We start from the raw sequence: 14,923 nt of genomic DNA, 5'->3' as shown, positions 1-14,923 counted from the left end.
CCCTCGGAACTTTTCTGGTGTCCGAATATAGTCATCCAATATATCAATATTTACGTCTCGACCATTTCGAGACTCCTCATCATGTCCGTGATCACATCCGGGACTCCAAACAACCTTCGGTACATCAAATCACATAAACTCATAATACCGATCGTCATCGAACATTAAGCGTGCGGACCCTACGGGTTCAAGAACTATGTAGACATGACCGAGACTCATCTCCGGTCAATAACCAACAACGGAACCTGGATGCTCATATTGGTTCCTACATATTCTATGAAGATCTTTATCGGTCAAACCGCATAACAACATACGTTGTTCCCTTTATCATGGGTATGTTACTTGCCCAAGATTCGATCGTCGGTATCATCATACCTAGTTCAATCTCGTTATCGGCAAGTCTCTTTACTCGTTCCGTAATGCATCATCCCATAACTAACTCATTAGTTACATTGCTTGCAAGGCTCATAGTGATGTGCATTACCGAGAGGGCCCAGAGATACCTCTCCGATACACAGAGTGACAAATCCTAATCTCGGTCTATGCCAACTCAACAAACACCATCGGAGACACCTGTAGAGCATCTTTATAATCACCCGGTTACGTTGTGACGTTTGATAGCACACTAAGTGTTCCTCCGATATTCGGGAGTTGCATAATCTCATAGTCATAGGAACATGTATAAGTTATGAAGAAAGCAATAGCAATAAACTAAACGATCATAGTGCTAAGCTAACGGATGGGTCAAGTCAATCACATCATTCTCTAATGATGTGACCCCATTCATCAAATGACAACTCATGTCTATGGCTAGAAAACTTAACCATCTTTGATCAACGAGCTAGTCAAGTAGAGGCACACTAGTGACACTCTGTTTGTCTATGTATTCACACATGTACTAAGTTTTCGGTTAATACAATTCTAGAATGAATAATAAACATTTATCATGATATAAGGAAATATAAATAACAACTTTATTATTGCCTCTAGGGCATATTTCCTTCACAATTAGGATCTAGGAGAGCTGATTTGTAAGATTTGGGTAGAGAGGAAGGAGATAGAGATGTATGAAGATTGAGACGACCTTTTGCAGGTAAACGAAACTCGGACTTGGCACGTGTGCGCATGGTATGATCATTAGTTGGAGCTGGAATGGGAATAGCATGAGTGGGAGGGGTGGGTGAAGATGTGGTGGACGCGTCCCACGCAGCGGAGGAAGTGGACGCGGGAGATGGCGGTGAAGACTGCGGCGGCAGGATGTCTGCTACGACAGAGTGTAATGGGTTTTCCTCTGCCAGAACAGAGGTGATGACAGAAGTGATCGTGGTAGGATCCGCTACCGCGGTAGAGGATTCGGCTGGTTTCGCTGGATAGGTCGGCGGGTGAAAGAAGGGAAGATGATTGCGGCGAGAGGGACTAGTGAACGGCGTGGGTGAGTTGGGTTCTAATTGTTGCCGCTCGGAAAAGGGAAAATGTTTTCAGCGAATGTTACATGACGAGACACATGAACACGACCACTAACAAGATCTAGACAACGATAACCCTTGTGCTCATCAGAAAAACCTAGATGGACACATGGGGTAGAGCGCGGGGAAAGCTTGTTAGGAGAAGTGGAGTAGGAGTTTGGGAAACAAAGACAACCGAAGACGCGAACGTCAGAGTAATTTGGATGAGAGAGAAATAAAGAGAAGTAAGGAGTAGTTTGTGGGTCAACTTTGGATGGATGAATATTGAGTAAATATGTGGCCGTGTAGAGGGCCTCAGCCCAGAACTTTGGAGGCATAGAACATTGAACAAGCAGAGTGCGAATGATGTCATTAAGAGTACGAAGAGAACACTTGGCTTTGCCGTTTTGAGGGGAGGTATAAGGACATGAGAAGCGCAAGAGAATTCCATATTGTAGAAAGAAATTCCGATTTTTTAAAGTTGTCAAATTAATGACCATTATCACAATGGATGAATCTTATAGGGAGGAAAAAGTGGACCTAGACATAGCGCTGAAAGTTAAGGAATATTTTATGAACGTCAGATTTTTTTGCATAAAGGACAAGTCCAAACATAATGAGTAAAATCATCAAGAATCACGAGATCATACTTAAAACCAGATACACTTTCTATGGGTGATGTCCAAAGATCACAATGAAGTAATTCAAAAGGAAAAGTACTAGAGGATTGATAGGAACTAAAGGGAAGGCGAACATGTTTGCCCAATTGACATGACTGACACATAGAAGAATTATGAGAGTCTCTATTACAAGGTATTGAAAATTCACTAAGAAGTGTGGATAACACATTTTTATTGGGATGGCCGAGACGTTGGTGCCACAGATCAACAGAGGCCACCATAGATGTTGGAGGAGCAGCGACCGGAGCACCATGGAGAGAATATAAATCACCGGAGCTATTGAATCAAGCGATCTCGGCTTTGGTCGGGTAGTCTTTCACAGACAAACCAAAGGGGTCAAACTCAACGGAAACATGATTATCAGTGGTGATTTGGCGAGAAAAAATCAGTTTTTTAATAAGAGCAGGAGCTACAAGAACATCACGAAGAAGCAAAGGCTTAATTGGGGATTGGATTTGAGCCTGGCCGACACAGTAAATAGGAATAGAAGATCCATCACCGAGAGTAATAGAGGGAGAAGACAAAGGTGTGCAAGAAGAAAGCAAATTACTCGATGTAGATTATTTTGCAGAGCCGGACACTACCTTTGTGTTCAAAATCTTCTATGAAGTACTTGGAGGAGGAGCCTGCCTTGCAATGCCGAAGACAATCTGCGCGCCGGACTCGTCGTCATTGAAGCCTGGTTCAGGGGCTACTGAGGGAGTCTTGGATTAGGGGGTGTCCGGATGGCCAGACTATACCTTCGGTCGGACTCCTGGACTATGAAGACACAAGATTGAAGACTTCGTCCCGTGTCCGAAAGGGACTTTCCTTGGCATGGAAGGCAAGCTTGGCGATACGGATATGTAGATCTCCTACCATTGTAACCGACTCTGTGTAACCCTAGCCCTCTCCGGTGTCTATATAAACCGGAGAGTTTTAGTCCATAGGACGAACAACAATCATACCATAGGCTAGCTTCTAGGGTTTAGCCTCTCTGATCTCGTGGTAGATCTACTCTTGTACTACCCATATCATCAATATTAATCAAGCAGAACGTAGGATTTTACCTCCATCAAGAAGGCCCGAACCTAGGTAAAACATCGTGTCCCCTGCCTCTTGTTACCATCCGGCCTAGATGCACAGTTCGGGACCCCCTACCCGAGATCCGCTGGTTTTGACACCGACAATGGCACTCGGGCACTAGTGACAAGCATTAAGCATAGCAAAGTCATAGCAACATCAATCTCAGAACATAGTGGATACTAGGGATCAAACCCTAACAAAACTAACTCGATTACATGATAAATCTCATCCAACCCATCACCGCCCAGCAAGCCTATGATGGAATTACTCACGCACGGCGATGAGCATCATGAAATTGGTGATGGAGGATGGTTGATGATGACGATGGCGATGGATTCCCCTCTCCGGAGCCCCGAACGGACTCCAGATCAGCCCTCCCGAGAGGTTTTAGGGCTTGGCGGCGGCTCCGTATCGTAAAACGCGATGAATCCTTCTCCTTTTTTTTTCTCCCCGAAACCAAATATATAGAGTTGGAGTTGAGGTCGGAGGAGCTCCAGGGGGCCCACGAGGTAGGGGGCGCGCCCTAGGGGGACAGGCACGCCCCCCATCCTCGTGGCTAGGGTGTGGGCCCCCTGGTCTTCATATTTTGCAGAGATTTTTTATTATTTCCGAAAAGATGTTCCGTGAAGTTTCAGGTCATTCTGAGAACTTTTGTTTCTGCACATAAATAACACCATGGTAATTCTGCTGAAAACAGCGTCAGTCCGGGTTAGTTCCATTCAAATCATGCAAGTTAGAGTCCAAAACAAGGGCAAAAGTGTTTGGAAAAGTAGATACGACGGAGACGTATCACCTTGGCAAAGGAATCCAGATTTCACAAGAGAACCAAGCACATCAAAAGACACTTCAATTCCATCCGCGATCAAGTCAAGGAGGGAGGCATAGAGATTTGCAAGATACATACAGATATGAATGTTGCAGACCCGTTGACTAAGCCTCTCTCACGAGCAAAACATGATCAACACCAAGGCTCCATGGGTGTTAGAATCGTTACAGTGTAATCTAGATTATTGACTCTAGTGCAAGTGGGAGACCAAAGGAAATATGCCCTAGAGGCAATAATAAAGTTGTTATTTATATTCCCTTATATCATGATAAATGTTTATTATTCATGCTAGAATTGTTTTAACCGGAAACTTAGTACATGTGTGAATACACAGACAAACAAAGTGTCACTAGTGTGCCTCTACTTGACTAGCTCGTTAATCAAAGATGGTTAAGTTTCCTACCCATAGACATGAGTTGTCATTTTATGAACGGGATCACATCATTTGAGAATGATGTGATTGACTTGACCCATCCATTAGCTTAGCACTATGATCGTTTAGTTTATTGCTATTGCTTTCTTCATAACTTATACATGTTCCTATGACTATGAGATTATGCAACTCCCGAATACCGGAGGAACACTTAGTGTGCTATCAAACATCACAACATAACTGGGTGATTATAAAGATGCTCTACAGGTGTCTCCGATGGTGTTTGTTGAGTTGGCATAGACCGAGACTAGGATTTGTCACTCCGTGTATCGGAGAGGTATCTCTGGGCCCTCTCGGTAATGCACATCACTACGAGCCTTGCAAGCAATGTAACTAATGATTTAGTTACGAGATGATGCATTATGGAACGAGTAAAGAGACTTGCCGGTAACGAGATTGAACTAGGTATGGTGATACCGATGATCGAATCTCGGGCAAGTAACATACCGATGACAAAGGGAACAACGTATGTTGTTATGCAGTTTGATCGATAAAGATCTTCGTAGAATATGTAGGAACCAATATGAGCATCCAGGTTCCGCTGTTGGTTATTGACCGGGGATGAGTCTCGGTCATGTCTACATAGTTCTCGAACCCGTAGGGTCCGCACGCTTAACGTTCGATGACAATCGGTATTATGAGTTTATGTGATTTGATGTACCGAAGGTTGTTTGGAGTCCCGGATGTGATCACAGACATGACGAGGAGTCTCGGAATGGTCGAGAACTAAATATTGATATATTGGATGACTATATTCGGACACCAGAATAGTTCCGAGGGTCACCGGATATATATCGGAGTGCTGGAAGGGTTATCAGAACCACCGGAGAAGTAATGGGCCTTATTGGGCTTAGGGAGAGAGAGAGAGGGGCAGCCAAGGGCTGGCTGCGCGCCCCCCATGGGCCTAGTCCGAATTGGACTAGGGTGAGGGGCGGCGCCCCCTCCTTCCTTCTCTTTCCCCTCTCCTTCCTTCTTCTCCTAGTAGTACTAGGAAAGGGGGATCCAACTCCTACTTGGAGTAGGATTGCCCCCCTTGGGCGTGCCCTATGAGGGCCGGCCAGCCTCCCCCTTGCTCCTTTATATACGAGGGCAGGGATACCCTAGAACACACAAGTTGACAATTGTATTAGCCGTGTGCGGTGCCCCCCTCCACAGAAACACACCTCGGTCATATTGTCGTAGTGCTTAGGCGAAGCCCTGCATCGACAACTTCATCATCACCGTCAACACGCCGTCGTGCTTACGAAACTCTCCCTCGACCTTAGCTGGATCTAGAGTTTGAGGGATGTCACCGAGCTGAACGTGTGCAGATCGCGGAGGTGTCGTGCATTCGGTACTTGATCGGTTGGATCACGAAGACGTTCAACTACATCAACCGCGTTACTCAACGCTTCCGCTTTCGGTCTATGAGGGTACGTAGACACACTCTCCCCTCTTGTTGCTATGCATCTCCTAGATAGATCTTGCGTGATCGTAGGAATTTTTTTTGAAATATTGCGTTCCCCAACAAATTGGGCCGCAACTATGAAAGATGAATATGATGCCCTTTTGCAGAATAACACGTGGCAGTTAGTTCCTTGTCCTTCCAATACAAATATCGTTTCGAGCAAATGGGTTTTTCGCCATAAATTTAATTCTGATGGGAGTCTTGCACGTTATAAGGCTCGATGAGTATGACGTGGTTACTCTCAGCAACACAGCATCGATTATGATGAGACTTTCTCTCCAGTTGTCAAGCCTAGCACTATTCGCACTGTCCTTAGCATCGCTGCCTCTTCTTCCTGGCCAATTCATCAACTAAATGTCAAAAATGCTTTTTCTTCATGGCTCTCTTCAAGAAATAGTCTATTGTCAACAACCTCTTGGCTTCGAACTTTCCTCTTATCCTAATCATGTTTGTCTTCTTCAAAAATCTCTTTATGGTCTTAAACAAGCACCACATGCCTGGTTCCAACACTTTTCTACTTATGCTCAAACCATCGGTTTTACTCCTTCCCGTTCTGACACTTCACTCTTCACCTTTCATCACAACAACAACACTGCTTACCTTCTTTTATATGTTGATGATATTATCCTCACAGCTTCCTCACAACAATTTTTAGATCATATTATCTCTCTTCTTCGCCATGAATTCTCTATGACAGATTTAGGTCTTCTTCACCACTTCTTAGGTATTGCTTTTATCTGTGACTCCTCTGGTCTTTTCTTGTCTCAACATCAGTACACTCTGGATCTTCTTTCTCGTGCTGGTATGCTTGATTGTCAAACTTCCCGTACCCCTGTTGATACAGATTCCAAACTCTCTGCCGACGGTGATCCTTTCTCCGATCCTTCTCTTTATCGTAGTCTTACCGGTGCACTTCAGTATCTCACTCTCACTCGTCCTGAAATTTCTTTTACTGTCCAACAAGCTTGTTTATACATGCATGATCCTCGTATTCCACACTACAATCATTTCAAACATATTCTTTGGTATCTCAAAGGCACACTAGACTTAGGTCTTCATATCAACAAATCCTCCCACCTCCTTGACAGCTTACTCTGATGCAGACTGGGCTGGTTGTCTAGATACTCGTAGGTCCACATCCGGATTTTGTGTTTTTCTTGGTAACAATTTGGTTTCTTGGTCTTCAAAAAGGCAGGTTACGGTCTTCCGCTCGTCTGCTGAAGCTGAGTACCGCGCTGTGGCTCATGCGGTTGCTGATACGGTTTGCTTGCGCCAGTTGCTGTCGGAGCTGCACCGTCCTATTGAGCAAGCTACCATTGTTTACTGTGATAATATTTCAGCTGTCTACATGTCAGGAAATCCGGTTCAACACCGTCGCACCAAGCATATTGAGATCGACATTCATTTTGTTCGAGAGAAGGTGGCTCTCGGTCAAGTTCGCGTTCTCCACGTGCCTACTTCTGCTCAGTTTGCTGATATCTTTACTAAAGGCCCGGCGACTACTCCATTTCAAGACATTCATTTCAGTCTCAACGTCGTCAAGCCTACCGTTGACACTGCAGGGGATGTTAGAATACAACTTGTATTAGGATTATGACTCCTACTCGGTTTGTAATAAGGGTAGGTCAGGTGCGGCTTAGCTCTTATATATACTTCTTGTATCGGCACAATATTGCATCAACAATTATTCAATACAATTCTACAATCGAAGCCTGGTTTTATGAAGTTCAACGAGAGGATTTTTGCAGCATGAACAATTTAGATTTTTTTACATACATATATAGCGGTGTAGTATATTGGCCAAATTTTCATGAATATACGTGCTTGCATGTGACAGTTAAAAAAGACAAATAATGAAAAAATGGGCTTGTTTTTTTTTTTTGTCGATTTTGAGGCCAAGATTTTGCCTTCGTTGTGCAGCGTATAATATAACGTATTATTGAACGAAATTTCACACATACTTAGACCACATGCATGCATATTTATGTAAAGAAAAAAAATCTTTTAAAACATCATTTTTGAGGAGTTCCAAAAACGTGCTTCAATGCACCCGTGCTCGGAAAGTCCGCTTTATTCATTCAGTTCAGTTATTCGTGAACATTTTCTCCAACATCACATGCTACTCCTCTTCTTGTCCTCCTCTTCTGAATTCCTCTGAATACTTGTATGATTGTATCTGCTGCCAAGATAATTGATAGGGACTGTAACAGCGTTTTTTCACTTCAGCAAAGGCTAGAGCATCTACAACCGGGTTTAGTAAATCCGGCCCTCTATATGTTTGCGGACGCGTCCGTCCACATCCGCGGGCGCACCCGGACAGGCCCTCATATTTCGCTCCCAACATTTACATATCTCAAATCCGGAGTCTCAAATCCATGATAATCCATGCATGTCAGTGGTACAAGCCAATGTTGCGCGTAAATAACAAATATTGGTACCGAACATAAACATTAAAATTATTAAGTGCACAACTCAAACATCAGTTCTCTCGGTTTCATTGTGGGTCCACATATGCTCCACAAGACCCTTGAGTAGTTGCGCGTACACCTGATGACCTCGAAGATTCTGATGCATCTGCAGAAAATTCATGAGCTGAGTTGCATCTTGATCTTCCGGGATTTCAACGTGTTCTCTAGGTGCTTCAAAATCATTGGTTTGGGCTACACCATCACCCTCATCCTCGACAATCATATTGTGCAAAAGAATACAACATGTCATCAGCTGTCACAAATTTTTTGATTCCCATATCATTGCAGCGCCACGCACAATTCCCCAACGATCTTGAAGCACACAAAATGCCTTCTCCACGTCCTTCCTAGATGCTTCCTGCATTGTTGCAAAGTGGTTTTGTTTATTACCATGCTTTCAAGGGGGTAGCTTGGTGAAACCCTAGCTGCCGCCACAATGATGCCCTAGGCGACCCGGAGTTGAGCCACCGTTCCCTCATCACTAATCTCTCCTTCCATCGCCTCACTGGAGCTAACAAAGGGACGCCCTAGTGACGCATACCTGGCCTTGGCACACGTGGTCTGGGAGGTATTCTATGGGTGTTTCCTTTCGAACTTCTTCCTCGATGATGCTCCTAGGGTTTCCATGGCGACTAGTTCTTCTGCACCAAGAGCTGGCGAGGCCGATCTCGAGGAGTTGATGCTGCAGTTGAGGATTGAGGACATTGACCTTGATGATGTGGTCCTGTCCGACGCCACCCAGATGACACGCAAGAGGGAGGAAGAGGCCCAGTTGCCGCCAGCGGTGGCGAGGAGAGGGACGGAGAGATGGAGGATGTAGGCACCGACATGATGGAGGCGCCCATGTCGCTCGTGGGAGTGACACGAGGTGAACCTTTTTTTTTCCTTTTTCTGGTAAATGGATTTACCCATTCAGCGGCACAAGTGGCACCTTCTTTTTTCTTGTTTATAAACAATACTACCCTAGCTAGCAACCCAACCAGAAAACTGACTCCAAGATGCACCGTAAATTTCTCATTACGAAAATAAACTCAACCTTTCCAGACCTTGTCCTGTACCGGATGCTGCAATGCATGCATGTTCGGCAGTCCGGGTGCACATGAAGAGAGTGGAAATCTGGGAAAGTACTTTGATTAGTATATTGTTTGAGGTTTTTATACATAGGTGTTCGAGGAGACATGTGGCTTATTTAAACGCAGATCAACATACCAGAACACCGAAGGATAGTCCGTGCATCATAGAAAATGCATTTTTCACCCCAAATGTTGTCATCTGAGCCTGGTTTTATGAAGTTCAACAAAAGGATTTTTACAGCATGAAAATTTTGATTTTTTTTTTTGTAGATGCATGTATAGCAGTGTAGTATACCGGGCCAAATTTTCATCAATATATGTGCTTGCATGTGACTGATAAAAAAGACAAATAATGAAAAAATATGATTGTTTTCTTTTTTGTTGATTTTGAGGCCAAAATTATTGCCTTCTTTGTGCAGCGTATTATTGAACGAAGTTTCACACAGACTTAGACCACATGCATGCCTATTTATGTAAATAAAAAATAAAAAATAAAATGTTTTAAACATAATTTGTGAGGAGTTCAGAAAAATGTATGCACCCCTGCTCCGGAAGTCTGTTTTATTCATTCAATTCAGTTATTCGTGAACACTTTCCCCAGCCTCACATGTCCTCTTCTTCTCCTCCTCTTCTGAATTCCTCTGAATACTTGTATCTGTTGCCAAGATGATTGATAAGGACTGTAACAGTGTTTCTTCCTCTTCAACAAAGGTTAGATTTTATTGACTCAAAGTAAAACATCAAATGAATACAAACACCATAAGCACACACCCCATTTCTGCATAGTTTTTTTAGGGAACCATCTCTGCATAGTTAGAATGCTTATAGGCAGCATCAACGCACAAATACAAAGGGCCTGTTTGGTTGGCTCATAGGCAGCATCAACGCACAAATACAAAGGGCCTGTTTGGTTGGCGCCCTGAGTTACGTGCCTGATAAAATGTGGCGCCTGAAGATGGCCTGGCTAGGCTGACATTCAACAGTACAATTAATGCATAAGGAACTCCAAACCATCAAATCTTTGCAAAAGAAATAATTTTTTAATATCTGCCTTGCTTCAGGCACACCCAAGCAGGAGAATTGGAGGCCTGACTCAGGCTAAGCATATTGCCGGAGGCTACCTCCTGGCTAATCGCTTCTGCAGCTTTCACAGGTTAGGCTAATGTTTCAGGACACCAACCAAACAAGGTTCACGCCGGAAGCATCAGGTCAGGCGATTTTGCATCAGGGTGGCAACCAAACAGCCCCAAATAGACACGTCGGTAATTAGCAAAGTCATACAAGACCAAAATTATGTCTGACTAGAAAAAAAAGAGAAACCTAGGCAATTGAAATAATGATCAACAAACTACATCAACAATCATATCCGCACCAACCAACTCTTGACACCATAAAGACAATGATGTTTTTCAACAACAACGCCTTTAGGAAGGGAACGATGCTTGAGCGGTGCCGTCACCACATCCAAACACCAAATGTCAGATTCTAGATTTTTATCATGAAGAACAAGTCCAAGTATATCCATGCAATGCCTTGAACAAGGTTACGATGCAAAAAACATTGTTATTGTCAGGTATAACCAACTCCGATAGACCTAGAGTTTCCACCTTGAAGCTCGAGACTGGTTACTTGAGAAGCACCATCAAATCGAAGGCAATCGGGTGTTGTCGCCACCCCTTTTCCGTGACCAAGCAACCACATGTGTTGGGTTAGAAATCCTGCTACTGCTGTTGCACTATTCTGCGTCAAGCAGCTGCTATAGATTGCAACCCATCGCCTAAAGCAGACCAACAAGATGAGAACAACCAAAACTCACAAAGAAGCTTTCTGGCTAAATCACGCATTGTCACCAGCATGAGCCACACGTAGCAACCACCGAATCCAGAGGAAGTAATCCTCACAAAGACTTTTCGATGGCCACCGCACACAGCAATGAGTGCACTGACACAGGACTGAGTGTCTACCACACAGACCGCACCGACGGTGGAGCACACCCGCTGACGAGAGCCCACACCATGGCCACCGGAAGCGATTGAAGCCGTGCCCGCCGGCAAATGTAGAGAGCTGAACATTATCGGCAGCATCAACATGTCTCATGTACCCGCCCAGGACCCAAGCAGCCGCCAACAGACCATGCATGGTTTTTATTTGCATGGATCGATGAATGGATAAATGGACGTGGGCAACGAGTTGGCTGCCGGGAAGCCGCGGAACAAGTTCCTCCCGTACGGCCCGTGCCAGTGGACAAGCGCACACCACGCGTAGTCGCCGACTCGCCGGCGTACTGCTCCAGCCCGGCGTCCCACACCAGCGATGCTCGGCGGACTAGGAGCAGGTAGAGAGGCGCGGCACCTTCGTGTCGGAGAGGAGGAAGGGCACGTCGACGAGCCAAGGGTGATCATAGCCGGCTACACGGGTTTTCTGCCTTGAGGCCGAGGTACTCGGCGGTGACCAGCCTCAGGATGCGCGGCTCGTCAGAGTCGAGCGCGGCGGCGAGCCTCGGCCACACCACCATGCTGACGACCCACGAGCCGTCGCCTCCGGGGCGCGGGACGATCTTCACGAAGCCGGCGCACAGCCTCCCGGTCCCGGCGAGCATCATCGGCATCGCCAGGGCGGCGTGCCCGAAGCTGAAGTCCGTCTGAAGGCGGAACGACGCGAATGACGTCACGGCCAACGCCGGGCTGCCCAGCCCGACGGTCGCCGTCTCCGCGAACCTGCCGCCCTTGTGCTCCTCCACCCAGTCCACCAGCTCCTGGAAATGCTCCTCGGTGGCCCTCGCCGCGATCGCCTCCCGCACCATCGACGCCACCTCCGGGAGCGGCCGCCGCCGGATCTCCTCCACGGCTGCTTCCGCGAGCGCGAACGTCCCGACGTTGCCGACGTAGTTGCGCATCGCGGCCTCGTTTCCCGGCACGCTCAGCCTCCGCCGCCCGTCCACCCACCAGCCCATGCGGCAGGTCTCGTCGGAGCCGGACGCGGCCACGACGGCGGCCAAGGCTTTCCACAGGTACGCCGACATCGCCTCGAGGCGGGTCGCGCGTCGCTCGCCGACACCCTCCCCGCTCGCCCGCGCGCGCAGCATAGCGATATCACGCTCCTCGACGTAGTACAGGCGCGTGACGCAGTAGCTCTCGGCCGTGAGCGAGTTAACCAGATGCTTGCCTTCGAACGGCGTGAACGCCTCGCTGAGCGAGGAGCTGTACGACGGCGCGGCGCGGGGGCGCGGCAGCACGGAGCGGTCGAAGCTGGGGGCCCCGCCGCCGCGGGTGGTGTCGATCCTCCCGGACCGCGCGAGCTCGGACCACATGCTGGCGAGCATGCACAGCCCGTACCCGTCCATGACCACGTGGTTGGAGCACCACGCGACGGTGAACCCGCCGCAGGCGAAGGACACGAGCTGCACCGAGAGCACGACGTCGGCGCCGTACTGGACGAGCGCGCCGATCCTCGCCAGCGACGCGCCTAGCGCGCCATAGTCCAGGCTCGCCAGTTCCACGCCGGCCTCACCGACGACAAGCTCCGCGCCCTGGTTGTCGCAGTGCACCTCCGGAACCCCGGAGCGCGGGCTGTACACGAGGCGGCCGGCGAGGGGGAAGAAGTGCTCGAGCAGGGACGGTAGACTGGCCTTGAAGATGGCCACGACATCGCCGAAGCAGCCGGTGGAGGGCTTGCGGTAGGCGCAGAGGAGCAAGGACGGTATGGGCCGAGGGAGCAGGTCGAGGTTGGAAACGGCGAGGATGCGCGGCGTGACGGTGCCGGCCGCCTTGACGAGGCTCCGACTGACGACCCTAACACGCGAGTAGTCTGCCATTTGCGTCCGTTGCTATACTAGACTACTATCACGATATCTCACCTATCCAGGCGCCAGTGGTAAAATGCTGAGATTGAGCTTTGGCTAAAAAGCCAGTCTCTCTTTTGTTCTGAAGATTGAAAGTGGGCGGAGTCCTTTGTGTTATCAGCTAGTACGTGTAGGATTTTCGGCTAGTACGTGCTAGCACATGCGACTCCGACTGATTTGATGCCATCAGCTTTCGTTCGCTGATGGCAATTCCTGGTGGCAGACAGATAAGGGTTTACGGGCCCGTAAACCACTGGCATCTTCAGAAGTGTTATGAGGGCGATCTGGAGCATGGGTTCGGCTTCGGAGGTATATGAGGAGTCAGATTCAGCTCCGGCGTGCTGACGACCGGACCTGTCATAACGTTGATCTGTGACACCGGCGCCTTTGCGGACACAGTCTGCTGGCACGTACTGGCTGATGTGACTTTATTGGAACACCACTTCAAGCCCCGGGGTGAGAAGATAACCCTTGTTCTATTCTAAGCTTGATTGGTCGAGCATGGAACCGACGAGTTTGTGCCGTGTCCTTAGAGGACTCCAGCAGGAGCGCTAGATTAGCCGCGCGTTGGAAAAAACAACTATTTGGCGCGCGTGACCGCCGGCGATCCAGCATACTATAAAAAACACAATTTAGGTGTAAATTGTGTGTAAATTTGGTCATTATTTGTTTAGTTTTTAGTTTGTTATTTTATTTATCTTAAAGGATAATATCAATTCCACTTTTTTTATAAACTTTTTCTCCTTTATTCATTCATAAGTAAAGTAGCATCGTCTACAAGTAAAGGGATAACCTTATTAGGGACGTTATCCATTCAGACACTCGGAGAAGAAAACCTAGCTAACCTTTGCAATGAGCTACTCGATTACGTTCCCTATTACAATGATCATAAATGACATGAGAAAAACCTAATGACATGAAATAACAATCCTCTATAATGGATGAAGCGACTGAAGAAGAGTAGCCTTGCCTCAACACATTCACCACCTCCACGCTATCCGAATTCACTTCAATCTTACTACATCCGACGGTATTAGCAAGATTCAAACTAAACCTCACTGCAATTGCTTCTGTTGTGAACGAGTCGAAGCAAAGGTCCATCTTTTCATTAATAGCCGCTATAAATTTTCCCCTATGGTCCCGGATAACTGCTTCAAATGTTGTTTCGAGTGTGTCACTATCAAATCCCGCATGAACATTTAATTTCACGTAACCATACTTTGGTTTCAACCAAGCATCTGAACGGACGTGAGCCTTTGGGCTGTAAGAGATGGTATAATTTGCTACTAAGCCTCTCACTGACATATTGATTTGATATGCACTTTGAGTTTCTTCGTCATGTGTCAATTTTCGCCTTTCATACCACAAATACCAAGCCGTCGTTGCCATCGTTTCTCTGAACTTTGGCAAGCCCAACACTTGGATTTGTTGTTCTGGAAGGCACAGAATGTGCCAACACAAGCTCACCTGCCTTGTCAACTTTCAGTGCCTGTTTGATAACAAGCTCAAGACCGAGCATCTTCCACACTTCCATTGCCAATTTGCATTCGAACAACATATGTCTTATGTCATCAGGCCCCTGGTTACAGGCTGGGCAAGTCGGATTTATTTTCAAGTGCTTATTAGCCAGGATAGATCGACAAGG

At 46.9% G+C, this 14,923-nt stretch overlaps 1 protein-coding gene across 1 annotated transcript; it reads right to left on the bottom strand.

Moving 5' to 3' along the window:
• Window positions 1-11,162: 11,162 nt before the first annotated feature.
• Window positions 11,163-13,549, bottom strand: LOC119353964 (omega-hydroxypalmitate O-feruloyl transferase-like). Its single transcript, XM_037620665.1, has one exon. It carries the CDS (start codon window positions 13,249-13,251, stop codon window positions 11,836-11,838), a length of 1,416 nt encoding a protein of 471 aa, XP_037476562.1. The 5' UTR covers window positions 13,252-13,549; the 3' UTR covers window positions 11,163-11,835.
• Between the last annotated feature and the right edge of the window lie 1,374 nt (window positions 13,550-14,923).

Source organism: Triticum dicoccoides, chromosome 2A (assembly GCF_002162155.2).
Source record: "Triticum dicoccoides isolate Atlit2015 ecotype Zavitan chromosome 2A, WEW_v2.0, whole genome shotgun sequence".
Classification (NCBI taxonomy): Eukaryota; Viridiplantae; Streptophyta; class Magnoliopsida; order Poales; family Poaceae; genus Triticum; species Triticum dicoccoides.
The sequence above is the reverse complement of the archived record's forward strand: the minus strand, read 5'-3'. Positions and strand labels throughout refer to the sequence as shown.